At 48.0% G+C, this 26,252-nt stretch overlaps 4 protein-coding genes across 5 annotated transcripts in view; 3 read left to right on the top strand and 1 right to left on the bottom strand.

Annotated features, from left to right (window-relative positions):
- abca1b (ATP-binding cassette, sub-family A (ABC1), member 1B) overlaps nucleotides 1-13,634 on the top strand; it is a 38,899-nt gene extending 25,265 nt beyond the window's left edge. Inside the window, 22 exon segments of the mRNA XM_047025207.1 lie at nucleotides 148-272; nucleotides 529-627; nucleotides 1,241-1,430; nucleotides 1,885-1,979; nucleotides 2,087-2,119; nucleotides 2,542-2,647; nucleotides 2,752-2,826; nucleotides 3,213-3,382; nucleotides 3,897-4,074; nucleotides 4,281-4,396; nucleotides 4,747-4,891; nucleotides 5,211-5,334; nucleotides 5,475-5,604; nucleotides 5,726-5,852; nucleotides 8,106-8,168; nucleotides 8,342-8,448; nucleotides 8,705-8,846; nucleotides 8,975-9,109; nucleotides 9,895-9,998; nucleotides 10,324-10,416; nucleotides 11,564-11,807; nucleotides 12,151-13,634. Coding sequence (XP_046881163.1) covers nucleotides 148-272; nucleotides 529-627; nucleotides 1,241-1,430; nucleotides 1,885-1,979; nucleotides 2,087-2,119; nucleotides 2,542-2,647; nucleotides 2,752-2,826; nucleotides 3,213-3,382; nucleotides 3,897-4,074; nucleotides 4,281-4,396; nucleotides 4,747-4,891; nucleotides 5,211-5,334; nucleotides 5,475-5,604; nucleotides 5,726-5,852; nucleotides 8,106-8,168; nucleotides 8,342-8,448; nucleotides 8,705-8,846; nucleotides 8,975-9,109; nucleotides 9,895-9,998; nucleotides 10,324-10,416; nucleotides 11,564-11,807; nucleotides 12,151-12,309 — 2,760 coding nt within the window. The 3' untranslated portion in view covers nucleotides 12,310-13,634.
- An 89-nt stretch (nucleotides 13,635-13,723) lies between these two features.
- nipsnap3a (nipsnap homolog 3A (C. elegans)) lies at nucleotides 13,724-17,231 on the bottom strand. 2 transcript variants are annotated; one of them, XM_047025352.1, is made up of 6 exons: nucleotides 16,758-17,231; nucleotides 15,785-15,992; nucleotides 15,463-15,624; nucleotides 14,684-14,833; nucleotides 14,404-14,490; nucleotides 13,724-14,238 (listed from the first exon to the last, which is right to left on the bottom strand). In XM_047025352.1, the coding sequence occupies exons 1-6, from the start codon at nucleotides 16,830-16,832 to the stop codon at nucleotides 14,162-14,164; spliced, it is 759 nt and encodes a 252-aa protein (XP_046881308.1). In that variant the 5' UTR covers nucleotides 16,833-17,231; the 3' UTR covers nucleotides 13,724-14,161. The 2 variants fall into 2 exon arrangements, with proteins under 2 accessions (XP_046881308.1, XP_046881300.1); XM_047025344.1 differs by having other exon boundaries at nucleotides 15,785-15,995; nucleotides 16,758-17,225.
- A 386-nt stretch (nucleotides 17,232-17,617) lies between these two features.
- Nucleotides 17,618-19,098, top strand: LOC124471069 (probable pancreatic secretory proteinase inhibitor). Its single transcript, XM_047025398.1, has 4 exons — nucleotides 17,618-18,019; nucleotides 18,181-18,212; nucleotides 18,432-18,544; nucleotides 18,749-19,098. The coding sequence occupies exons 1-4, from the start codon at nucleotides 17,968-17,970 to the stop codon at nucleotides 18,792-18,794; spliced, it is 243 nt and encodes an 80-aa protein (XP_046881354.1). The 5' UTR covers nucleotides 17,618-17,967; the 3' UTR covers nucleotides 18,795-19,098.
- Nucleotides 19,099-19,112: 14 nt separating this feature from the next.
- On the top strand, nucleotides 19,113-21,255 carry exosc3 (exosome component 3). Its single transcript, XM_047025332.1, has 4 exons — nucleotides 19,113-19,531; nucleotides 19,802-19,951; nucleotides 20,112-20,263; nucleotides 20,559-21,255. The coding sequence occupies exons 1-4, from the start codon at nucleotides 19,241-19,243 to the stop codon at nucleotides 20,764-20,766; spliced, it is 801 nt and encodes a 266-aa protein (XP_046881288.1). The 5' UTR covers nucleotides 19,113-19,240; the 3' UTR covers nucleotides 20,767-21,255.
- Nucleotides 21,256-26,252: the final 4,997 nt, after the last annotated feature.

Here is a 26,252-nt window from a genome sequence, read left to right as displayed (position 1 = left end):
AGTCAAATGCTCCAATCACCGAGCTATACAAAGTCCAGGGTTGTTTTTGGAACCGGTGACTTCCTGTCCTGCAGTCAGATGCCATGCGTCAGTGTGGTTGTGTTGGTGTGTGACGGCTGTGTGACCGGTGTCCTCCTCTCCTGCTAGATCGTGCTCCCTGCTGTGTTTGTGTGCATCGCCCTGGTGTTCAGCCTGATCGTGCCTCCCTTTGGGAAGTACCCCAGCCTGGAGCTGCAGCCCTGGATGTACGAGGAGCAGGTCACCTTCATCAGGTAGCCCCTCCGGAGCCCTGGCCCTCAGCACTAGGCTTCTATCCCAAGTGATATACAAATAGAGCATATTCTGGGCCTGGTTTCGATTCCCGTCCGGGCCGTTTCCTGTAAGTTATTTCCTTGGTCGCCCCTACGTTCCCTGTCCCTGACCTGTCAGCTGTTAGGCTGAGGGAAAGGTACTCTGAGGGGACCAGCCTTGTGTTAGACGGGCGGCTTGAGACAGGATGTGACGGTTGTTCTCCGCCCCTGTCCTCAGTGACGACGCCCCCCAGGACGTGAACATGCAGGCTCTGCTCCGAGCCCTGACGGACAGCCCTGCGTTTGGAACCCGTTGCATGGAGGGAGAAACTATGCCGTGAGTCCTGTGTGTCCTGGAGAGGAGACACAAAGCCTTTCTCTCTCTGTCTCTCTCTCTCTGTCTCTCTCTCCCCCCCCTCCCTGTAGTGATGCTCTCTCTCTCTCCCCCCTCCCTGTAGTGATGCTCTCTCCCCCCCCCCCTCCCTGTAGTGATGCTCTCTCTCTCTCCCCCCTCCCTGTAGTGATGCTCTCTCTCCCCCCCCTCCCTGTAGTGATGCTCTCTCTCTCTCCCCCCTCCCTGTAGTGATGCTCTCTCTCCCCCCCCTCCCTGTAGTGATGCTCTCTCTCTCTCCCCCCTCCCTGTAGTGATGCTCTCTCTCTCCCCCCTCCCTGTAGTGATGCTCTCTCTCTCTCCCCCCTCCCTGTAGTGATGCTCTCTCTCCCCCCTCCCTGTAGTGATGCTCTCTCTCTCTCCCCCCTCCCTGTAGTGATGCTCTCTCTCCCCCCTCCCTGTAGTGATGCTCTCTCTCTCCCCCCTCCCTGTAGTGATGCTCTCTCTCCCTCCCCCCTCCCTGTAGTGATGCTCTCTCTCTCTCCCCCCTCCCTGTAGTGATGCTCTCTCTTTCTCCCCCCTCCCTGTAGTGATGCTCTCTCTCCCTCCCTCTCTGTAGTGACGCTCCGTGTACGATGGGCGATGAGGACTGGTCGGCCCCCGAGGTTCCAGAGAGTGTCCAGAGCCTCTTCAGCTCAGGGAACTGGACCATGGAGAACCCGTCGCCCCCCTGCTTCTGCACCTGCAACGGACAGAAAAAGATGCTTCCAGAGTGTCCAGCAGGAGCCGGCGGTCTGCCGCCCCCCCAGGTGAGCAGGAGCCGTGACCTTTAACCTCTCAGGAGCCGTGACCTTTGACCGCTCAGGAGCCGTGACCTTTGACCGCTCAGGAGCCGTGACCTTTGACCTCTAAGACACCTGACCTTGCCTGGGGAGACTGGGAGTGTTTACAAATGACTGAAATGACTGAAGTGATTTCCTGCATGTCCTCCCCTCTCTCTACCACATTTCCTGTCATTCTACACCGTGTCACAATAAAGCAGAAATGAAAAGGGGTATTGTGGGGTTCTAACAGTATTGTGGTGGTTTGAGTCAAGGAACACTCTGTATTATACCAGGCATGGTGTAAAATATCATCTGGGCTACCAGGGTTGAACTTTGATCAGGAACCTCATCGTTAATATAAAACACACCAGGGTCTGTTGCCAGAAATCTGATTGTGTAATCTGATTCATAGAACTAACCTCCTGCTTTTGTCACTCAGATTAGAATCAGTGCCACTGACACCTTGCTCAACCTGACTGGAAGAAACATCTCAGATTACCTTGTGAAGACTTATGCTCAGATTATTGGGAAGAGGTATAACATACAGTACACCGTATGCCCTATCTGAAGGAGAACACTTCTGTTTATGCTAACTTTGACAAACCATGTTATTAATCAACGGAATGTTCTATTGTCTTTAGTCTGAAGAACAAGATCTGGGTCAACGAATTTAGGTATGTTTTTTTTTTTTTACAAATATAATTTTCATACAGTGAAAAGTCAGTTTCACTTTGTTGACATGATTGTAAATTGTTTCACACCCACACAGACAGAAAACACTCAGAGTTTGTCCTCATCTTCTCAGAGGGTTTAGGTTGGTTAGAGGTGCTGCTCCGACGGCATATCTGAAGCCCTCTGTGACATTGCTTGTAAAAAGGGCAGTACAAATAAAGTTTTATGTAGAGTATGGGACTAGTAATCAGAAGGTTGCCGGATCGATTCCCCGCCCTGCCAAATGACGTTGTGTCCTTGGGCAAGGCACTTCACCCTACTTGCCTCGGGAGAAATGTCCCTGTAATTACTGTAAGTCGCTCTGGATAAGAGCGTCTGCTAAATGACTAAATGTAAATGTAATGTAATCCTGAACGGTGTGCAGGTACGGAGGATTCTCCTTCGGTGCCCGCAGCACGCAGGTGCTGCCCCCTGCTGACGAGATCGACGACGCCATCGATAGAGTCCGGAAGATCTTCGAACTGCAGAAGGTTAGACCGATTGTCATAATTTGATAGAGAAACATCCATCGCTGCTTCCATCCACCAAGACCAATTTATCGGTTTTGAAAAGTTTTTTTTTTTGCTTATTTCAGGGAGCTGCAGCAGATCGATTCCTCGACGGTTTGTCTGGCTTCATCAACGGTATGGACACCAAGAACAACGTTAAGGTACGTGGCTTGTTGCACTCCTATCAACACTCTCCTGCTTCTACTAAAGTGCACAAAGTCTCGAGCACATGGAAATAATAAAGCAAAAAAAACTTGAAATGCCACGATGAAAAGACCTAAACAAATCCAAGTATTCCTCTCTTCCACTGTCACGCAGAATACAACCATCTTGGTGAAACTTTCTGGGTGCTGAAGACAGACAGTATGTTGCCTCGTATAAACCTCGACTCCCTCTCTCTCCCCTCGACTCCCTCTCTCTCCCCTCGACTCCCTCTCTCTCCCCTCGACTCCCTCTCTCTCCCCTCGACTCCCTCTCTCTCCCCTCGACTCCCTCTCTCTCCCCTCGACTCCCTCTCTCTCCCCTCGACTCCCTCTCTCTCCCCTAGATCTGGTTCAACAACAAAGGCTGGCACAGCATGGGAAGCTTCATCAACGTCATGAACAACGGGATCCTGCGCGCCAACCTGCCCCAGGGTCACGACCCCAACAAGTACGGCATCTCTGCCTTCAACCACCCCCTCAACCTCACCAAGGAGCAGCTGTCCCAGGTGGCACTGTAAGTACCCCACTAGGGTTAGGATCATGGGACCCGAGATGGATGGAAGGATTCATAGGGATTTTATTCATCCCCGCTTTCACCTCTCTCTCTCTTTCTCTCCATCTCTTTCCTCTACTGGCCTCGTTACTGGGACACAAACTGAACTTTGCAGCTCGAATTCACAGTATTGACAGGGTTTATACTGTGCAACCAAAACTGGATTAAGGAGTTCTCTGAAGAGGTGGGCAGAGTTCTTTGTAAGAACATTATGTTCTTACCTCACCAATGACTGCATTACACAAAGCAGTCATAGGGTCATTAGTAGCTGCTTTCAGAATACTTAATCCAACGCCACGTAACTATAACCCTGTTACTAGGGAACGAGGTCTTGTACCATATAATGGTTTCATTTGCTGTAACAGAAAACCACTTTGATGACTGAACACTTTCCAACAGTGTTATCTCGTGTGTTATTCCACCTCACTGAGCACTTGTCCTCCTCTCTCTCCCCCTCCCTCCCCCTCCCCTCCAGGATGACCACCTCAGTAGACGTGCTGGTGTCCATCTGTGTGATCTTCGCCATGTCCTTCGTGCCGGCCAGCTTCGTGGTGTTCCTCATCCAGGAGAGAGTGAGCAAGGCCAAACACATGCAGTTCATCAACGGCGTTCAGCCTCTGCTCTACTGGTGTGCCAACTTCATCTGGGACATGGTGAGACAGCGGGGGGACATTGTGAAAGGGAACGACGATGACATCAGTGTGTGCGTGTGCTCCTTATGGAAAATGAAACTGCACAAATGTCTTCGTTTTGGTAGGAGCACAAAAAGTTGAACTAGAGCTGTTTAGAAGCGTAACACCTAAGATGTAAACACAAGCTTGTTTTTCAACTGTGACCTCTGACCCTGGCTGTGTGGCAGTGTAACTACGTGGTCCCGGCCACCCTCGTCATCATCATCTTCATCAGCTTCCAGCAGAAGGCCTACGTGTCGTCCAACAACCTTCCTGCTCTGGCCCTGCTGCTGCTCCTCTATGGGTACGCTGTCACAGACACCACGGCCCAATCACATCCTAGCGCTGCGGTCACCTGACTCTGAATAAACACCACGGCCCAATCACATCCTAGCGCTGCGGTCACCTGATTCTGAACAAACACCACGGCCCAATCACATCCTAGCGCTGCGGTCACCTGACTCTGAATAAACACCACGGCCCAATCACATCCTAGCGCTGCGGTCACCTGACTCTGAATAAACACCACGGCCCAATCACATCCTAGCGCTGCGGTCACCTGACTCTGAACAAACACCACGGCCCAATCACATCCTTGCGCTGCGATCACCTGACTCTGACTCTCCCCCTGATCCATCCCCCTGTGTCCCCCAGGTGGTCCATCACCCCCCTGATGTACCCGGCCTCCTTCTTCTTCAAGATCCCCAGCACGGCCTACGTGGTTCTCACCAGCGTCAACATCCTCATCGGCATCAACGGCTCCATCTCCACCTTCGTCATGGAGCTGTTTGGAGACAAGGTAGGTCCTAGCCTCCACAGTCTCCAGTCTCCCCCTCCACGATCAGTGACTCTCTCTGTCTCGCTGTCAACTGAGCAATAAGAAGGCATATATCTATCCATTGCATCTATAACCCAGCCATTTGTAACTTATATCTATCTCATCCGTCCATAATTATTGATATTCCCCTCTGAAATCAATTAAGATCTGTCTTATCCATCTATATTTCAGTCCATCTATCGTGCTACTTTACAACATTGTCAACACCTGCAGGTTTGCTCTGACCTACATTAAACCCTGTTGACTGAAAGGTGTGTCGTTCCCTGCCTGTGTTTTCCAGGAGATCGGAGGCATCAACGACATCCTGAAGAACGTCTTCCTGATCTTCCCTCACTTCTGCCTGGGCCGCGGCCTCATCGACATGGTGAAGAACCAGGCCATGGCCGACGCCCTGGAGAGATTTGGTAAGACGTGCTGTGCTTCTCTCCAGAGCCCAGACGCTCTCTGTTGCTGTGTGTGTGTGTGGGTGTGTGTGTGTGTGTGTGTGTGTGTGTGTGGGTGTGGTGCTGCCAGTTCTCTAAGCTCTCTGGTTTCTCGTCCCCAGGGGAGAACCGGCTGCGTTCCCCTCTGGAGTGGGACATGGTGGGGAAGAACCTGTTCGCCATGGCCGTGGAGGGAGCCGTGTTCTTCATCATCACCTTGCTCATCCAGTACCGCTTCTTCCTCAAGGCCAAGTAAGAGGACACACACACACACACAACCAGGTGTTAACCCCCAGCCTGTGTGTGGTAAAGCCATCCCTCTCTATCACAGAGACTTCACCGTGTGTGTGTGTGTGTGTGTGTGTGTGTGCAGGCCCACCAGCACCCTGACCAAGCTGGGGCCGATCGGGGAGGAGGACGAGGACGTGGCCCGGGAGAGGCAGAGGATCGTTCACGGCCTCGGCCACGGAGACATCCTGGAGCTCCGCCAGCTCACCAAGGTCAGAGAGCGTGATCACTAGATCACCAGGGTCAGAGAGCGTGATCACTAGATCACCAGGGTCAGAGAGCGTGATCACTAGATCACCAGGGTCAGAGAGCGTGATCACTAGATCACCAGGGTCAGAGAGTGTGATCACTAGGTCACCAGGGTCAGACTCCATGTAGCTTCTACCCACAACAACGTACAGATCGTGGTCAGAGTCAAAATTGGTGTGTGTTTACTAGTGAGGTGGTCTGGCCTGATGATGTGACCAGGTGGTCTGGCCTGATGATGTGACCAGGTGGTCTGATGATGTGACCAGGTGGTCTGATGATGTGACCAGGTGGTCTGATGATGTGACCAGGTGTTCTGATGATGTGACCAGGTGGTCTGGTCTGATGATGTGACCAGGTGGTCTGATGATGTGACCAGGTGGTCTGATGATGTGACCAGGTGTTCTGATGATGTGACCAGGTGTTCTGATGATGTGACCAGGTGGTCTGATGATGTGACCAGGTGTTCTGATGATGTAACCAGGTGTTCTGATGATGTGACCAGGTGGTCTGATGATGTGACCAGGTGGTCTGATGATGTGACCAGGTGTTCTGATGATGTGACCAGGTGTTCTGATGATGTGACCAGGTGGTCTGATGATGTGACCAGGTGGTCTGATGATGTGACCAGGTGTTCTGATGATGTGACCAGGTGTTCTGATGATGTGACCAGGTGGTCTGATGATGTGACCAGGTGGTCTGATGATGTGACCAGGTGGTCTGATGATGTGACCAGGTGTTCTGATGATGTGACCAGGTGGTCTGATGATGTGACCAGGTGTTCTGATGATGTGACCAGGTGTTCTGATGATGTGACCAGGTGGTCTGATGATGTGACCAGGTGTTCTGATGATGTGACCAGGTGGTCTGATGATGTGACCAGGTGGTCTGGCCTGATGATGTGACCAGGTGGTCTGGCCTGATGATGTGACCAGGTGGTCTGATGATGTGACCAGGTGGTCTGATGATGTGACCAGGTGGTCTGATGATGTGACCAGGTGTTCTGATGATGTGACCAGGTGGTCTGGTCTGATGATGTGACCAGGTGGCCTGATGATGTGACCAGGTGGTCTGATGATGTGACCAGGTGGTCTGGCCTGATGATGTGACCAGGTGGTCTGGCCTGATGATGTGACCAGGTGGTCTGGTCTGATGATGTGACCAGGTGGTCTGATGATGTGACCAGGTGGTCTGATGATGTGACCAGGTGTTCTGATGATGTGACCAGGTGTTCTGATGATGTGACCAGGTGGTCTGGTCTGATGATGTGACCAGGTGGTCTGATGATGTGACCAGGTGGTCTGATGATGTGACCAGGTGTTCTGATGATGTGACCAGGTGGTCTGATGATGTGACCAGGTGGTCTGATGATGTGACCAGGTGTTCTGATGTGACCAGGTGTTCTGATGATGTGACCAGGTGGTCTGATGATGTGACCAGGTGTTCTGATGATGTGACCAGGTGTTCTGATGATGTGACCAGGTGGTCTGATGATGTGACCAGGTGGCCTGATGATGTGACCAGGTGGCCTGATGATGTGACCAGGTGGCCTGATGATGTGACCAGGTGGCCTGATGATGTGACCAGGTGGTCTGATGATGTGACCAGGTGGCCTGATGATGTGACCAGGTGGTCTGATGATGTGACCAGGTGTTCTGATGATGTGACCAGGTGGTCTGATGATGTGACCAGGTGTTCTGATGATGTGACCTGGTGTTCTGATGATGTGACCAGGTGGTCTGATGATGTGACCAGGTGTTCTGATGATGTGACCAGGTGGTCTGATGATGTGACCAGGTGTTCTGATGATGTGACCAGGTGTTCTGATGATGTGACCAGGTGGTCTGATGATGTGACCAGGTGTTCTGATGATGTGACCAGGTGGCCTGATGATGTGACCAGGTGGTCTGACGATGTGACCAGGTGGTCTGGCCTGATGATGTGACCAGGTGGTCTGGCCTGATGATGTGACCAGGTGGTCTGATGATGTGACCAGGTGGCCTGATGATGTGACCAGGTGGTCTGGTCTGATGATGTGACCAGGTGGCCTGGTGAGGTGACCAGGTGGCCTGATGATGTGACCAGGTGGTCTGATGATGTGACCAGGTGGCCTGATGATGTGACCAGGTGGTCTGATGTGACCAGGTGGTCTGATGATGTGACCAGGTGGCCTGATGATGTGTTCTGATGATGTGACCAGGTGGTCGTCTGTGTTGCAGGTCTACAAAAGGAAACAGAAGCCGGCTGTAGACCGCCTGTGTGTGGGCATCCCCCCTGGAGAGGTGAACCCACGCACAACTGCCCACTTCCAATATCCTTCTATTTCTGTTTGGTTTGATGTTTTATACTTTTATTGAAATGATTTGAATACTATATGTAGAAAGGCCGCCTTCTCTCATCTCTCCTCCTCCTCTTCCTCCTCCTGTCATCTCACCTCCTCCTCCTCTCCCCTCAGTGCTTTGGTCTGCTGGGTGTGAACGGAGCAGGAAAGACGACCACCTTCAAGATGCTGACAGGAGACTCCCTGGTCACCAGCGGAGAGGCCTTCCTGGCCAGGAAGAGGTACGGCCCACAGGTCAAAGGTCCTTTAAGCCAAACCTGCTGCAGACTGGGATGGAGCCTGCTTTGTTTACAAAGGCCCCCTCACACTGCCAGTTCTATACACTTACATTTGTTTCCTGGAAGGCTGTAATCTGTTGACATGGGCTGAGGGCTTGTTTAGACTGGGTATGAGGATTCTGGGAACTACAGTGTTAACAGAGATTTCTGGGTATGTCGATAGATTAACGTGTGTGCGGTCGTGTGTGTGTGTGTTCAGTATTCTGAGAGAGATAGACGAGGTGCACAGGAACATGGGCTACTGCCCCCAGTTTGACGCCATCAACGACCTGCTGACGGGACGAGAGCACCTGGAGTTCTACGCCATCCTCCGGGGCGTGCCAGAGGAGGAAGTCTGTGAGGTAAGGGGGTGTGTGTGTGAGGGGAGGGAGGGAGGGAGTGAGGGGAGGGATGTTATCATTATTCTATCAAACCATAGCCTGCCAGATACAGCAAACTTTTTTGTGTCATTTCTCCTCCGGTCCACTAGGTGGCAGAGTGGGGCATCCGTAAGCTGGGGCTGGTGAAGTATGTGGACAAGTCAGCAGGAAGCTACAGCGGAGGAAACATGAGGAAGCTGTCCACAGCCATGGCTCTGATTGGACGACCTCCTGTTGTCTTCCTGGTGGGTAGAACATCATACACCCTATCAGTACTCCAGGATCTACTCTGCCATGCTTTTATTATGACTGGCATATAGATTCAGCCCTACACACACACACACACACCCTCATTCACTCATACACATGTACACACACTCACTCATACACACTCACCCCAACACACACAATCCAGGCCTTAAGAGGCTTATGACCCAGCAGTGAACCAAAACAGTTGTTGCACAAACAGTTCAGCAACAGGGGGTGACTTGGGTGAGACAGGTCAACACAACAACAACCCCCTGTCACATGACCATTGTGTCATAGTCCTCCCAGGACAGCTTGTGTAACACAGCCAGCTTAAAACCCTCCTGTTGGCACGCGTCTGCTCTGTCCAGGGGCGTTCTGGGAGAACACACACAGTTTGCAGTTTCACTCTGATGGGGGCCGGGTACAGAGGGGTCACACCACTTTAGCTGTTTGTTGTTTAAAACAGAGAGAGGGAGAAAGAGAGCCAGAGAGCCAGACAGAGAGAGAGAAACAGAGAGAAACAGAGAGAGAGACAGAGAGAGAGACAGGGAAAAGGGGAGAGAGACAGAGAGAGACAGAGAGAAGGGGAGAGAGACAGAGAGAAGGGGAGAGAGACAGAGAGAAGGGGAGAGAGAGAGACAGAGCTTGGCGCCTGCCTGTTTGTCGTGGCATGACTCTGTCATGCCGTGGATGCCGTGCCTCCCTCTGCTGTTGGCGTTCAGCGTGTGCTTCCTGCTGCACCTGTGGGCTAACCTTAACCTGGCCGTGCTGTTTGTGACAGGACGAGCCCACCACTGGCATGGACCCCAAGGCCAGGAGAGCGCTGTGGAACTGCATCCTCAGCGTGATCAAGGAGGGCCGCTCCGTGGTGCTCACCTCTCACAGGTACCCAGGACACCCTCCTGCTGCTACCCCCTGAGCCCGACAGCTCTCAGGGGGGTAGGATGTGTGTGTGTGTGTGTGTGGGGGGGTACATTTGCTGAGGTTTTTAATCTAATGGTTCAACATTTGCTGTGTACATCTGGATGATATTCGCTTGTTAGCACGTCTGTGTTGCTGGTTTCCAGGTTTCTTCCACATGATAGCATGAATGAGTCACACACTGGCTGAGAGCAGGGAGGATGTCAGCCATTTTGTGTCTGCAGCGTAGAGGAGTGTTGGTGCCAGTGGCTCGGGTACGGGAGTTAGTAAAGGTGTTTTGTGTGTGCAGCATGGAGGAATGTGAGGCGCTCTGCACCAGAATGGCCATCATGGTAAACGGCAGGTTCCGCTGCCTGGGCAGCGTGCAGCACCTCAAGAACAGGTAAGACCTTCACCGCCGCTCTGTCAGACGGGAGCTCCCTGGGTTTCACTCAGATAATCCTCTTCTACACTCCCTTCACAGTCTCAGTAGAGACTTTGAATGTGTTTGGAACACAAAGCTTGTTGAGCGTTTTCACGGACCGTTTTCGACACTTTTTCCCTCCTCTCCCCTTTCCCCTCCCCCTCCTCTTCTCCTCCCTCCTCCTCTCTTGCCCCTCCTCTCCTCCCTCCTCCTCCTCTCTTGCCCCCCCTCCTCCTCTCTTGCCCCCCCTCCTCCTCTCTTGCCCCTCCTCCTCCCCCTCCTCCTCTCTTGCCCCTCCTCCCCCCTCCTCCTCTCTTGCCCCTCCTCTCCCTCCTCCTCTCCTCCCCCCCCTCCTCTCTTGCCCCTCCTCTCCTCCCCCTCCTCCTCTCTTGCCCCTCCTCTCCCTCCTCCTCTCTTGCCCCTCCTCCTCCCCCTCCTCCTCTCTTGCCCCTCCTCCTCCCCCTCCTCCTCTCTTGCCCCTCCTCTCATCCCTCTCCTCCCCCTCCTCCTCTCTTGCCCCTCCTCCTCTCCTCCCCCTCCTCTCCTCCCCTTCCTCCTCTCCTCCCCCTCCTCCTCTCTTGCCCCTCCTCCTCTCCTCCCCCTCCTCTCTTTCCCCTCCTCCTCTCTTGCCCCTCCTCTCCTCCCCCTCCTCCTCTCCTCCCCCTCCTCCTCTCTTGCCCCTCCTCTCCCTCCTCCTCTCTTGCCCCTCCTCCTCCCCCTCCTCCTCTCTTGCCCCTCCTCCTCCCCCTCCTCCTCTCTTGCCCCTCCTCTCATCCCTCTCCTCCCCCTCCTCCTCTCTTGCCCCTCCTCCTCTCCTCCCCCTCCTCTCCTCCCCTTCCTCCTCTCCTCCCCCTCCTCCTCTCTTGCCCCTCCTCCTCTCCTCCCCCTCCTCCTCTCTTGCCCCTCCTCCTCTCTTGCCCCTCCTCCTCTCCTCCCCCTCCTCCTCTCTTGCCCCTCCTCCTCTCTTGCCCCTCCTCTCCTCCCCCTCCTCCTCTCTTGCCCCTCCTCCTCTCTGGCCCCTCCTCTCCTCCCCCTCTCCTCTCCCTCCTCATCTCCTCCCCCTCCTCCTCTCTTGCCCCTCCTCTCCTCCCCCTCCTCCTCTCCTCTCCCTCCTCCTCCTCTCCAGGTTCGGGGACGGCTACACCATCATCCTGCGAGTGGCCGGGCCCGACCCAGACCTGATGCCCGTCAGGAAGTTCATCGAGAGGGAGCTGCCGGGCAGCATCCTGAAGGAGAAGCACCGGAACATGCTGCAGTACCAGCTGCCCTCCTCCCTTACCTCCCTCACTCACATCTTCTCCATCCTGGCCAAGAACAAGGGCCTGCTGAGCATCGAGGACTACTCTGTGTCCCAGACCACGCTGGACCAGGTGAGGCCCGCCTCGCGCACACGCAAACATCGCCTAAGATCTGTTACTCTTTGTGTACTTGATTTCATGTTTTCATTGCTTGTTTTAGTTTATTTGTGTGCTTATTTACTATCCTAAGCTGCTTCTAGTTAAATTAATTACATTAGCGAGGTTCAGTGTTCTTCAAAGAATCCTTAACCTTGGCACATAGGAGTGGTAATTACTTGATTGCATTTACAACAGCTTAGCCTGCCTCACAGAGGCTAAACTAATAACAGGGTGTATTCTCGTAGTCGGAGGGTGGGGGGGTGGGGGGGTTGCACAGTCCGTGGCATGATTGGATCCCTCCTCCTTACCTCCCCAGGTGTTTGTGAACTTTGCCAAGGACCAGAGTGATGACTACCACTCGAAGGACAGCTCGGTGAAGCGCAAAGACATGGCGGTGGACATGTCTGTCCTGCAGCAGCCGTCTACCTCGGGCAGCGCTGCTGAGGAGAAACCAAATAGTGACAGCTCTGTGTGAGAACACCCTCTGTACTCCCAACTGGAACTGGAACGAGGAAGCGGGACTGGGGAGAGAAGGCCTTTAGTATTAGTACAGTCTATTACTACAGTAGTATTTTAACACTTGTCTTAATTATAATCATTCGGTCATTGACGAGCCTCATGCAGGGTCTGACTGGAGATCTCAATGCAAGTCAATGCAAAGGATTCCCACTGTGGAGAAGCTGCGCCCAGCCCAGAGGAAACAAGAGTGTTATTAGAAACTTGAATATCTGCCATCATTTCTCAAGTGCTTTAGCCCAATGCTAGGCTGCAGCATTGTGTGTGTGTGTGTGTGTGTGTGTGTGTGTGTGTGTGTGTGTGTGTACATAAAGTTTTCCACTTTGTGTAATTCCATTTGGTGTCAGACAATGATAAGATTAAGATTCAGGGTCCGTTTCCATTTCTGTTTGTGTTTTCACTCCTCGACCAGAATTACATGAAGAATCAGAATCTTTTTCAAAGGCCAAGGGCTGAACTGCAACATCTGATTTCATCTTTTTTTTTTTTTTTTACATTTGATTTTGTTTTTATTGTGTAGCCTTTTTATTTATATTTGTGAGTGATCAAAAATGAACGATTGTATTGGTGTTTTCCAGCTGAGTTTCATGTGGCATTATTGGAAATGTAAGAATGTACTTTCACAAATGTGTGTTTAAATGATCCAATCAAAGTATTTGGCACACTATGCAGAAGTGCTGTACAATGTAAGAGAAAATAGATTTTATAGATTTTTTTAAGAAGAAAAAAAAGATTTGTTTTTACTGTCAAACCACATTTTTATCAATACCAACGCCCACAGACAAGTCCCCTTAACCACTAGTAGAGAACAGTTATTCCCTTGGTTGGCTGGTAACGTTATAATCTAGGTAAAATGTAATTGATTGCTGTATGGTTTTAAGTGCTGATTGAGTTCCGTTTTTCTCGGGTGTCATTTGCAATATAAGCTCCCCACACCGAGACTAATCACACACCGTTTATTGGGATATTAGTCAATGGGTGGTCCTTTTCATAAAAGGGCGTTGAAGTTGAAAGTGAAGCTCACCTGAGATGAGACCCATCATGGTGAAGTGAACATTCCAAGCACTTTGTGTTATTTTGAACTTTTTTGCACTGGAATTTTCACAGAAAATCCCTTAAAGGTTTTTTATTTTCTTGATCTAAAATAATGAGTCAAACGTACTTTATTCAATGGTTGATGATGTTTTTTTCTAAGTATTTAGAAAAGCTGTGGGAATAACTGTTACTCACTTTGTACAACACTTATTTACACAATAAAACTGAAAAAATCTGTAAAGTTGCTAAATCCACTGTTCCTACAACTCATGTCAACAACTACTGTGGAACTCAGGACAATGTTCTCAAAACCAATCAAATTGCGCAATATCGTTTTGAATTAAATTGTTCTTTAATACATTATTCATTTTTGAACAGTGTTCAAAAATGTTAAGTTAAGTAAGTAAGTTAAGTACATAACATTCGTTAAATCATAGCTGGATGTAATCAATGATAGACACATTCACTTGATGTAATAAGCACGTATGTATCAAACACATTCAACAGGACTAACAGGATTTTGCACGCTACTTGATGTGGTCCAAAGTGTCACAAAAATATGTCGTCTGAGTCCAAAAAGTATTTAATGTGATAAATCTCCTGGCAACTTATGGTGACATCATTCGTCCCTTACAATCCAGCTGCGTTCATTGATGAGGTTCCAGTTTAAACTGACAACAGACATGTCCATAATCATCAAGCCTTTCAGCTGAAAGCCAGGCCAGTCGAGAGAGAACAGTCCTGACTGGGCTGATCCCCGGGGGGGAGGGGGGGGGTCACTTGAGGGGGGAGAAAAAGCAGGGGAACAGCAGCTTGTTTCTCTGAGTCTCCAGGTAGGTGACGCTCTCTCTCACTGTGGAGGAAGAACAGACAGACTGAGAAGAAGACCTTCTATACCTTCCAGGTCATGTGATCAGGTCATGTGATCCATCATCGTGCAGTGAGACCGTCGGGGTTATAGTGGAGAGTCTTGTAGCGAGGTGAGTGGAGCCGTGGGGGGGTGTTGAACTGTTCTTACCTGCAGCCACCACCCTGGCGTCATCGTGGGCCTCGTGTCGTATCGCCGCTCGCTGGTCTGCGCTCTCAAACCACCACAGGACATGGACTGGAAACAGAGGACATGAACTCTTCATTCACACACATTTTAAACTCTTATTCATTTAACAGATGCTTTTATCCACAGCGATATACAACATATAGGAATAGTGAGCGTGAAAAGTATGGCAGAAAATCGAGGATCAGAATTGAGTGTTTCAGTATTTCCCCACATCACAAAACTGAGGGTAGATCCAGCTCACCTGTGTTGAGCGGCCCAAACTCGCTGTTGAAGACCCCCACCAGGTGAGCGTAGCCGGGGTTGGTGTGGACGCTGACGGCAGCCTGGAAGGCATGGCCCCACACGGCCGGACCCCCAGGGTGCATCTGGAACGACGCCAGCTCGTACACCCCTGGAGACACGCAGGCATTAGCCTTGGAGGTTTTCAACCTAGATCTTTCGAGGGCATGTTCGCACGTGCACTTTTCTTCCCCCTCAGTTAAGCATAAATGATTGTGCAGCTACAGACATTTACCCTCACGACTGTTTCCTGAAGTGGCAGTTATTTTACTATCCAGTCTAACCAAGGTGGCAGAGATCACGATACTGTTAGTTGTGGGACACACTGACTACCAAGGATACAGATGGTCATGTGATGTTTTCTCTTCTTCCTGTGTTTTTCAAGGCCAGAGTGAAAAAGGCATGACCCCAACTCATGGTGTTCTAACTAGTGTTGCAGACTCATCAGCTCTCAGGAAAAACACATTATTCAACCCACTGCCCTTTCCCAAGACCAACACATCCAAAATCTATAAAACCACATGAACACACACTTTTTAAATCAGAACAGATGGCATAATGTTGAGATGAGAGATTTCTGATATCTGCTTTGGGCCAGCATAGTATGTAGGATGAAAACCGGAATGTCAATCTGGTTCACTTATACCCAAGTAGGCCTTACTTATTGATCAAGTTTCTTTGCATCAACATGTTATCACTCCAATGTACAAATGTGATGTTCCTTGTGCTGTGTCTACACACCGCCTTCCTTGGGAGGCATCTGAATCTGGCTCCAGGGAACCAGGTAAGTGACCTCATTATCCTGCGACGTCAGCATGGGCATTGCCTTGGAGATGTAGTCCTCAATCCAGGTGGGGTCCTGAGACAGGGCTGCCCGCACTCCTGCCCGTTGAGAATAGCTGTCTTGGGTTTGAAGAAAAAATATATCGATTTGATGGACTTTTTCCGGCACCTCACAAGAGAGAACATAATTATTCCCTGGGGGGGAATAACCACAACTGGAGTATTTTTCAACACTCAGAATAATTAAATCATAACATTTGTTTATTCATCTTCCTCTCACCATACTTCCAGATGTGGAAGACCTGGTTCAGGCCTCCGTACTCCACCGTCCAGTAGCCAAGCAGCTCTGAGTGGGCTGTGCGCAGATTGATCTTCTCATTGGTCAGCTTTAGAAAGGCCGCGTTCTTCTCCGGACGGATGCAGTAGGTGCGAAACTCGTAAAAGGTGCCGTGTTGCTGCTGAGGCCCAGTGGAGATACAGGCATGTTGCTGCTGGAAAGGCAACGAAGGAAATGATGTCACCTTGTGGCCAAATATATGTAACAAAAGGGCGGAGTCGATCCTTCAGATTCCAATAATGAACTGCGACCTGACCTCCCAGCTGCAAAGCTTGAACCCAGGACCTCATGCTTCAAAAATATCAGTATAATTTAAGATACGAATTTAGGACTCTTGTATGAACCCTTGACCTTCATTACAGGTTTTACCATTTTATACTTTTAACATGTTTTCTTCCTACAAGACAGATTTTACCTCAAGGTTTTATAACAATAGCCCACCTAACTGGCCATAAATGACTAAACCAATGGCATACTCAAAACAGGAGGGGAATCGTAGGCAGCCTTTGGAATCTTCACAAAGTCCAAAGGTCAAAGTTGAACACCATAAGCAAAGTGCTTTAAAATGACGCATTTTATTTTTTGTAGTTTCTTTAGAAACTGAAGACAACCACTATACTATAGAATAGGTCTACAAATTGCACTAGTGCCTATAACAATTATGCTGAATAGCCTACTAGATATATTTTGTATGGGATTTCATGAAGGCATCCGTTTCTGCATTTCCCTTCACTATATTTCGCAAAACCACACGTGTAGCAGAAAATGTGTCATTGCAAACGACTTTGCAGTGGCAATCTTACAAACCTAATTCTTGAGAATTCACAAATGAATTTAACCTAAAATTCACAAGTAATTTTATAGCCCAGTTTTAAAATGAGTAAAAGTAAGTAAGGCAGACCAAAAATTATCTTACCCCGAACGCAGTATTGGAGTTAATACTTGCTAACAGTTTCGACGATTTGCGCAATGCATTCCTAAATGTAAACATATTGAATGAACGCTGAATGGTCACACTGACATCAAAGGGAACGGTCAGAAGTCAACTTTTTCCAGCTTTGTCCACAAACTACGGAAACTCAAAGGAGCCCAAATTAATTTGCGGTTTGTATGTTACTGATGGAGCCTAACCTGTGATGTGTAGCTGTTGGAGCGACTCGCAAAATCCGACAAAGAAGCAAACATTAAATGTTTTCTTCTAATGTTTTGCTTGTTATGAGGATGTGTTTCAAGTATTTTGTATATCTGACTGTCACTTCTAACCCCCTTTAAATATGGTTCTTGCATTTTCATATCTTGCTTATAGCCTACATCTAGAAATTGCACTGTGTTCACACAACATTGAAAAGTCATTGGAGAATTACACAATAGCCTATTCTTCTAGAAACGCCTAAATTCAACCAGAGATCACGGCTCAAAGGTCATAGAAATATCACCACGTGAGAATTTAAAACATAAAAGTCCAGTGAGGTAGACACTTTACATTTGACCCATCATAGACACAATAGGCAACATTTTACATTTACAGTTTATCTTAACAGACGTGTTTCCAAAACGAATTAATGCACATAGGCTACAGCAGAATATCAACGATCTGAAGTGCATAGTTCTAACAGTTCCATTCTACCATATTAGTCATCTCCACACCCTCTCGGGAACAGACTCTAACAGGCAGGCATGGAAACGTGTTCTGACACCACCAACAGAAAGTTGTTCTTGCACAATATGTATTGGTGTATTCATTAGCGCACCCAGTGTTGTCCGCCGATGTTACACGCCCCCTGTGTTGTGATCACACTCAGCAATTTTTCAGCTGAAGGAATGTTCATCCCTCAATAAAGGCCTGGACAAAAGAGAGGCTCTCCCGTAACAGGCGCAGGGGGCTTGGTCAGGCGCACAGCCGTCAAAACATCAGCTTTACTCCAACACAAGGTTACATTATTTCACCCCCACCAGACGCACTCTCTGCTATATGACAACGCCGCACACTCCGCTAACCTCATACGGACACAAGGCCTTAAGCAGGGAACATCGAAGAGAAGACAGAAAAGTAGAAGATAACATTTTGTTTTGAAGTAACCTGGACATCCACGAGTAGTTGTCAACTAATATTTGACTATTTGATCATGATTGGGAAAATACTGTTGCTGGTGTGTGTGGTTCTCTTCTTCAGTGCAGGTAAGGTACTATTAACAAAAACCTATATACATAGGCTATATATTTTTTTTCTTTTCAAATTTTGCCCATATGTTATTTCCCAAACTACAATTGATCAGCTCAACAGCTGTGCGTTTATTTATGTTAATTCTTATTTTGTAACTTTATTTAATTTTTTTCAGACGCAGAGGATAAATCCAGGCTTTACAGGAGGGTATGTTCGCGTCTCACACGGGTGATGAAAAAGGATGGATGAAAACTGTTCTTAAAGAAAATCAGACAGGATTGTTTTGAGATGCAGAATGTGTAACCTACAGTTAGCTGCAGACGCTATATCATCCACAGCAGGGGCTAGGTTTTGTGCCTGCGACCTGTGACGCAATAATTTGTTCTCCACTGAGTTGTAACGACCTCTGTCCCCACTTTCAACCAGCCTTCCTGCGGTGACACGAGCACCACACATGCGTGTCCTCTCAACTACTCACCGGTGTGTGGGAATGATGGAGTCACCTACCCCAACGAGTGTGCGCTGTGTGTTCACAGGCTGTGAGTATCCTACATCTGTCGTTAGAGGTCTACAAGTCTAACCCTTGTGGACTAAATTAGGCTAGTTTTATTACGTTCGCTTACAGTTCAATGGTGAGTCTGGGCCATATTCACCTTTCAATAACACACGGGCTAGACAAATTCGAAAAATAAAGTTGATCAATAAAGATACTTTGTAACACTTTTGTTACTTCTTTCTCACAGGGAGACCAATGCTGACATCTTGATAGTGAAAGATGGAAGTTGCTGAAGATGATAAATCTCCACTCCAAATGATATTACCAAATGTATAATGGGTTATTCTTCTTCTTGTGATGTTAGATTAGAGACTTAGTTGTTCGTAGAACATAGACACGCTTTGACACCCACATACACGGACCCATATGCACAGCAGCTCACTGATATGCAAACACAGCCATACAACACTCAGTCAGTCATTTAATCGTTTTATAAGATAAATTTGTTTTGTATTAAAAACATATTTATGTAAAGAGTATTTAACCGATTTTCTCCTTTGAAATCTTTTGGCAATAAAGACCTAGAGATTTGACTATAGGCCTTTTTGTTTTTCTTTTATAAGTGATAATACACAATTGATCAAACATGTTTGAAGGCTTTTACTTGTAGTAACATAAATGAACAATACGGGGCGCTATAGGGCTCAAGAGCCGGTTTAGGTGTATTTTCTTCGGTTTCATGTGCTACATTGTTCAGGTTCCCCTATCGTATACAAACACCATGGACAATACAAACACCATGGACACAGTGGAGAGTGCTATGCATAGTTGTTTTAAAACCAAAGTAGGCGAGGTGTTATTACCGGGTGATACGTTTTCTTTCGGATTAGGCGAAACGGACAGTAAACCCTTGAAAGTCATTTGTGGTCCAGGACTTCGACGAAATGGAGATGAGGTGCATGTGTCCAAAAGCGGAATTCTGCGACACAAGCAACCAAATTTGTACTGGATTGACTCACAGCAAAGACGAGTATGATGTTTATTCTAACCATCAACAGTATTCAAATAATAATAATTTAACTACAACATTAAATAAATTCGTCGTTGAGTGTTTTGCCTGCCTGGGAATTCATGACTTAGGCAAGAAATAGACACGTGGGTTAGGTTTAGCTAGCGACGTCAACAATATAGCTCTAGCTAACCAAAAGTAGGCTAGTTAGCTAACTACTTGTTAACCTCTAGGCTAGGATTATGGAGAAAAAGAAAATGTTTTGTGCTTAGTGCTTCTTCTTTCCCCCAGTATGTTCCTGCAAAGGGAGAGACCGTGATTGGCATTGTCACTGTCAAGTCGGGTGACATCTTCAAGGTGGACGTGGGCGGGAGTGAACAAGCATCGCTGTCCTATTTGGCATTTGAAGGGTCCACCAAGCGTAACAGACCCAACGTACAGGTAGCCTACACCTTAACTATCTGTACGTCGCTTTGAATAAAAGCTTCTTTTAAATGAATAAAGTGTAGCTACAGGTCGGTGTCATAGTGTTTTGTTGACAGCGCAGTGTCACTTTAGGGCCATTTTTGTATTTGTGTCAAGGATTTTGTGTTTGACGCAGGTGGGGGATCTGGTATACGGCCAGTTTATCATCGCTAACAAAGACATGGAGCCAGAACTGACGTGTATAGACAGCTGTGGACGAGCCAACGGGATGGGAGTGTTCGGAGCCGGGGGTCTTATGTTTAAGGTGTCGCTGGGACTTGTGCGCAGGTACTAAACGCAACGTTTTACACACTTTAACAAAGAAACGGATACAGTACTGTGCAAAAGTGTAAGGCACCCAAGATTTTCCACATGAATATTGTCTCATACGTTGTCTAAAATTGCTATGTTGAGATTTTTTATTTATTTACTAAAAACATCTTCAAAATCTGAATTGTGGTCTCAGACTATGGGACGCTATTGTGTGTGTGTGTATATATACAAAATGTATACACAAAAATAAAAAAAGCTTGAAATGTCGCAACACATTCAAACTTCTAAAACTGATATCTTCTCCGCCTAGGCTACTGGCGCCGCAGAGCGAAGTGGTCAAAGACCTGGAGAATCTGTTCCCGTTTGAGCTGGTTGTAGGAATGAACGGGCGTGTCTGGGTGAAAGCCAAGAGCCTGCAGCAGACCCTGATCGTCGCCAACCTGCTGGAGAGCTGTGAGAACATGAGTGCCCTGCAGCGCCAGGCACTGTTCAGAAGGGTCGTCGACCGCGCATTCTAGTGGATGCCTCGGGAAATGACAGCGATCCGTGGGAACATTTTTCTCGTTGTGTTTTATTGGGTTATTTGGATCCCGTTCAGAACAAAGATGTATGATATTGATCCTAGATTAATACGTGAGCCTTTTTTTATGGCGTATTTGCGTCACGTTGTTTGACGGACTCATAACTGAGTAAGGACATTGTATCCTACTTCTCTTAACCTCTGGGAGGATGGTTTTGAAATCAGATTATCGTTTTTGCTCATATTTTCAAAGAAAATAAACATTTCTACATAAATGACTTTTTAATCAGAAATCAGATGGTAATTTTTATCTTTCTCTAGGTTCACAATTGTCCCTTGGGATAAAGTTTGACTTCTGCAATTTACTAGATTGACTCTAATGTAGTTCTCTTAATGTCCAAAAGGGGGCAGAACTCTGCCTCAAAATGAAAAGAGCTAAAAATGGCATATAATAAACAATTTACTAGCCTCGACTGTTCGGTCATTGTGGGAAATATCAGACTGAGGCCTGAACGTCATTGTGGGAAATATCAGACTGAGGCCTGAACGTCATTGTGGGAAATATCAGACTGAGGCCTGAACGTATCGCGCGGTTGATAGGTTTGATATTTGATATAGGTTTGATATTTTGGTTTGATATTTGTGTATGTGTTTCTGACCCCTGCTGCACACTAATTTCCTCTGAAGGATAAATATTGAAATATGGTAGAAGCAGCATGTCATTTTAAGGCCTATTCTCTTGTGTTGCACTAGGGCCCCTAGTAGGGGTCAACTGCTAGCTAAATACGTTTCATAGCCTACCTTACTTCACAAATGAGTCTCTGTCTCTCCGACTGTTAGTCAGTATTAAAAGGGAAGCTTACGAAAAAAATAACCAGAAAACGATTAGCAGTCTAGCCTATTGCTAACGCCTGTCTAGATTATCTACTGTTGAAAAAAACTGAGTGCGTTAGCAAGCTAAACTAGTTTACATCGCTGCTAGCTAGTCTTTGTTTTCGCTATCTAGTTAGCTGTTCTTGCAGTCCTTGCAAATTCAACATGAATAAAAAGCAGCTGAGATAGAGCTAGCTAGTGTTACCAACATTGACATTCACTCGTTGCTTAATCGGTGATTTAGAAGACCGTACTGTTCAAACTATCTAAGAACATTTAATGTAGCGAACTAATGCGTTGGCATAATAGCGCAGCTAGTCTAGAGCGCCGCACCAAAAATGAATAATGTGTAATAAACGCCGCGGCGTTTAATCGAAGAAATACGGTAGAAATACGAGCTCATGAAAGAAGAGCTTTAGATTTTGAATAACTGAGAAATTTTCAACACAGAGAAATGCAAAGCCGAAAAGTTGCCCCTCTGCAACTGTAGCTCCACACTAAACATAGTTTGGAAGTTAAATTAACAACAGAATATGCACCTGAGGAGTGTAGAACCCCGGTTTAGGGATCATGCAGCCTAGCCAGATATCTGTGATGTAATACGTTCTCAGACCAGAGAAAATGGACTGGGGTTTGCTTCTGGATGGGACTGAACTTGGAACGTTCCAGAATGCCTTTTCCAGTCTGCTTATCCCATGAACTCATGTTTACGCCTCCCCAGGGTCCTGACTAGTAAAACCTGTTGCACCATGGGCTGTAAGCTCAGGGCCAAAGAAAATAATTTCTAGAAGGTACTGGTATTCGTTTAAAACAAACTCATTTAAAAACAAACAGTGGTATGCCACAATGCTCAAACAAACACCATCCTCGTTTAAAAAAGTGTGGCTTGAATTTGTACATTGTGGGAATATTAACGTATTTTGGGTAAGGGAAGAAATGAGTCATTAGAAAGGAGGTTCAGCAGACAGTTACTGCATGTGCAGTATGTGTGTGTGCAGTGTTCGCGCGCACGTTGGCAGTGTAGTTGTATATTTGAGACAGACTTGATCTCTCCAGCTGTTCCTCAACCTCCTTTAAGACCAGTCCAGAGTTACATCAATAGAACTAATGTAACTGTTTAGGAATGGAACAAATACATAGTTTGTCCCCATTTAAGGTATTGGCTCATGTAACCGGCTGGCACGGTGGGGCATTTTGCTTACTTAACGTCTTAGAGGACGTAAAATACATGACTGAGGTTTAGAGGTACAGTATGTTCGAAAATAATACAATCTTTGTAAAGCCCATCCATATGGTCAGGAGTCTTGTAACAATGCCCAAACTCTTTATGGTTTCATATAATTGATATTATACTTCTGTAATAAATATACCTATATTACTATCATTTTATATTACTCACAGTTGTTACTCTCACGACAGAAAATAGTTAACAATAATGTTCTGTCTCATTCTTCTCTTTTTCACCCCTCCCCCCACCACCTCTCTGCCCTCCTCTTCTCTCTCCCTCTCCTTGTGCTCCATCTCTCCCCTCATCACATCCTCCACCTCCCTGTCCTCCTTCTCCACCCTCCTCCACCTCGCTGCATCCATCTCCTCCTCCTGCACTCCATCTTTCCCTCCTCCACCTCCCCCCTCCTCCATCTTAGCTTCAGACTATTTGACATCCGCTTTCCAAGCGTTCCTAAAACACAAACAGATGTGCTTCAGTAAATTGGACTGTTCCCATTGCTCGTCATCAGTGTTTACAAGGCTAGTCCTGTGTTTTTGACTCCCACACTCCACAGGAGGAGCGAGTTTCAACCGAAGCTTCTCCTTTCTGAGCTCAGGCAAGCAGGCAGCCCTGTCGGCTCCAGCCTATTGTGTCAGTGTCATCACACGGGCAGAGGGAATGGTAGGTGTAAATTAGTTAAAAACAACACAAATGGATGTTAGTACACAGTGTGAGGCCTCCCATTAGCTGTGCATCATATCACTTTCAGTCGGTGAGGAGACTTCTGTTACTCTCCAGCAGCAGGTTGTGTCTGAAGGAGGTCCAATAAAGGAGCAGGGACTCCTTCCTCCGTAGGTTGGCAGGACTGCTGTGCCACCCTCCCGTGCCACCCTCCCGTGCCACCCTCCTGTACCACCCTCCTGTGCCACCCTCCTGTGCCACCCTCCTGTACCTCCCTCCTGTGCCACCCTCCTGTGTCACCCTCCTGTGCCACCCTCCTGTGCCACCCTCCTGTACCTCCCTCCTGTGCCACCCTGCTGTACCACCCTCCTGTGCCACCCTCCTGTGCCACCCTCCTGTACCTCCCTCCTGTGCCACCCTCCTGTGTCACCCTCCTGTGCCACCCTCCTGTACCTCCCTCCTGTGCCACCCTGCTGTACCACCCTCCTGTGCCACCCTCCTGTACCTCCCTCCTGTGCCACCCTCCTGTACCACCCTCCTGTGCCACCCTCCTGTACCTCCCTCCTGTGCCACCCTCCTGTACCATCCTCCTGTGCCACCCTCCTGTGCCACCCTCCTGTACCTCCCTCCTGTGCCACCCTCCTGTGTCACCCTCCTGTGCCACCCTCCTGTGCCACCCTCCTGTGCCACCCTCCTGTACCTCCCTCCTGTGCCACCCTCCTGTGTCACCCTCCTGTGCCACCCTCCTGTACCTCCCTCCTGTGCCACCCTCCTGTGCCACCCTCCTGTACCTCCCTCCTGTACCTCCCTCCTGTACCTCCTTCCTGTGCCACCCTCCTGTACCACCCTCCTGTGCCACCCTCCTGTGCCACCCTCCTGTACCTCCCTCCTGTGCCACCCTCCTGTGCCACCCTCCTGTACCTCCCTCCTGTGCCACCCCCTGTGCCACCCTCCTGTGCCATCATCCTGTGCCAACCCCCTGTACCACCCTCCTGTGCCACCGTCCTGTGCCATCCTCCTGTGCCACCCTCCTGTGCCACCCTCCTGTGCCACCCTCCTGTTCCAACCCCCTGTTTCTCTAGTAGACGTGTGAACATAGTAACTTTACTGTTTGATAAAGGCTTGCTGGTTTCCTTGTAAGATGAAGAGGACAGATACTTGTAGACTGGATTCAGATGCAGTCTTAGGCTGTGTTTGGGTTTTGCATATCATTCTGGTAACAGAATGTGAGAAGCAAAGTTGTAAAATGAGTGTAGGCAAGCCTGAAGGCTATCACCTGTGCCAGGGTTAATGAGCCTGTGCCCAAAGGTTGGCATGTCTCCTAGAAGATACACAGCGCCTCGAATACAACCCACAAAAGAAACAGTCAAACAAACGTACAATTTATCCAAAGTGACAGGCAAACTTGACCACTTAACTTGCCAGACAAAACTAGTAAGTAAGGACATAAGTACATAACTAGCAAATTAAGTCGTTTTGGTTCCTGAACAGTGGTTCTGCAAGGCATTATTTTAACATGTTATTAGAGCAGTTTTATTAGGGAACATTCAAGTGGACTGGCACGAAATCTTCCTTCAGAAAGAATGTGTGTTTGTCTGTAGCTCGATTACCTCACGAACCGGGCACTGTATGAAGTTGATATTCGGCATGGTTATGGAATGGGTACATTAATGTAAACATTTAGCTATAGGCTTTGACAGCCATTCAACTCTGGCAGAAATCTGTCTTAACTACAGTTTATGAACCAGCAACCATTCATAGTGGCCAGTTGCGTTAATGGTGTGGGATTTTGAGGCACTGTTTAGAGAATGAGGTCACACATTTGGTAAATGTGTCCAAGAGAGAAACTGTAATTCAGCAAATTCAAATTGACCTTATCGTGAGTTTCCAAACTGAGGAGTTTTTGTAAACATTCCCCACTAGCTCTGGTGATCATGCTTGAGAGGGAGAACCGTGACAGGCATTGTACCAGCATGATCAACGGTCATGGGCACTATCATTCCATTAGTCTGTGTTTTGTGTGTGTTGCCAAATCAACATCTTTATCACCAAGAAAATCTGCACGTTCACCAGAGACAGTCACAAAGAGGCCCACAAATTTTTTAAATCAGGGAATTTAATTGACCAAACACGATTCATTTAATCTTCACCAAAACATTACCATTGGAAAGCGTGAGAATTAACACGTGAAATCAAGCACTGATACAAAACACCAACATCCATGCACAGACACACATTAAATCAACCACTAGATCAGGTACAACATAAGCATGAGAAAGTCAAACTAAAGACAGCATCTTACAGTTTACATATCAAACTCAACCCACACTCAGCTTATGCCGCTTTTCTCAACTCAAGTAGATTGTCTTTAAAGAAAGACATGTTGCTTTAGCCGACCTACAGAATAAACCTCAACGTCCAGCTGGTCTTTGGGTGGAGAGAAACTGTCACAATGGTAAACATTGTGCGTGCCAAGATCCCTCCCCTGTCTTTGAGCTCTGGAGGACCCAGAATGTTTAGAGGTAGGTGGAGATCAGGCTGTTCCTGGGGTTCATCGAGGGGAAAGAAACAAACGTTTGATTGATATTAATGTAGCATACAGCTGACCCAACCTTCGCTTCATTACGTTAAGTGCTGTTCATTGTACATGATGCCACACATCAACGAGAGCAGAAGGCAATGCTCTTGAACAGACCCCTGATATTGTGTCCTGAATGAGC

This window comes from Hypomesus transpacificus, chromosome 1 (genome assembly GCF_021917145.1).
Source record: "Hypomesus transpacificus isolate Combined female chromosome 1, fHypTra1, whole genome shotgun sequence".
Lineage (NCBI taxonomy): Eukaryota > Metazoa > Chordata > Actinopteri > Osmeriformes > Osmeridae > Hypomesus > Hypomesus transpacificus.
This window is presented reverse-complemented; position numbering and strand designations above follow the sequence as displayed.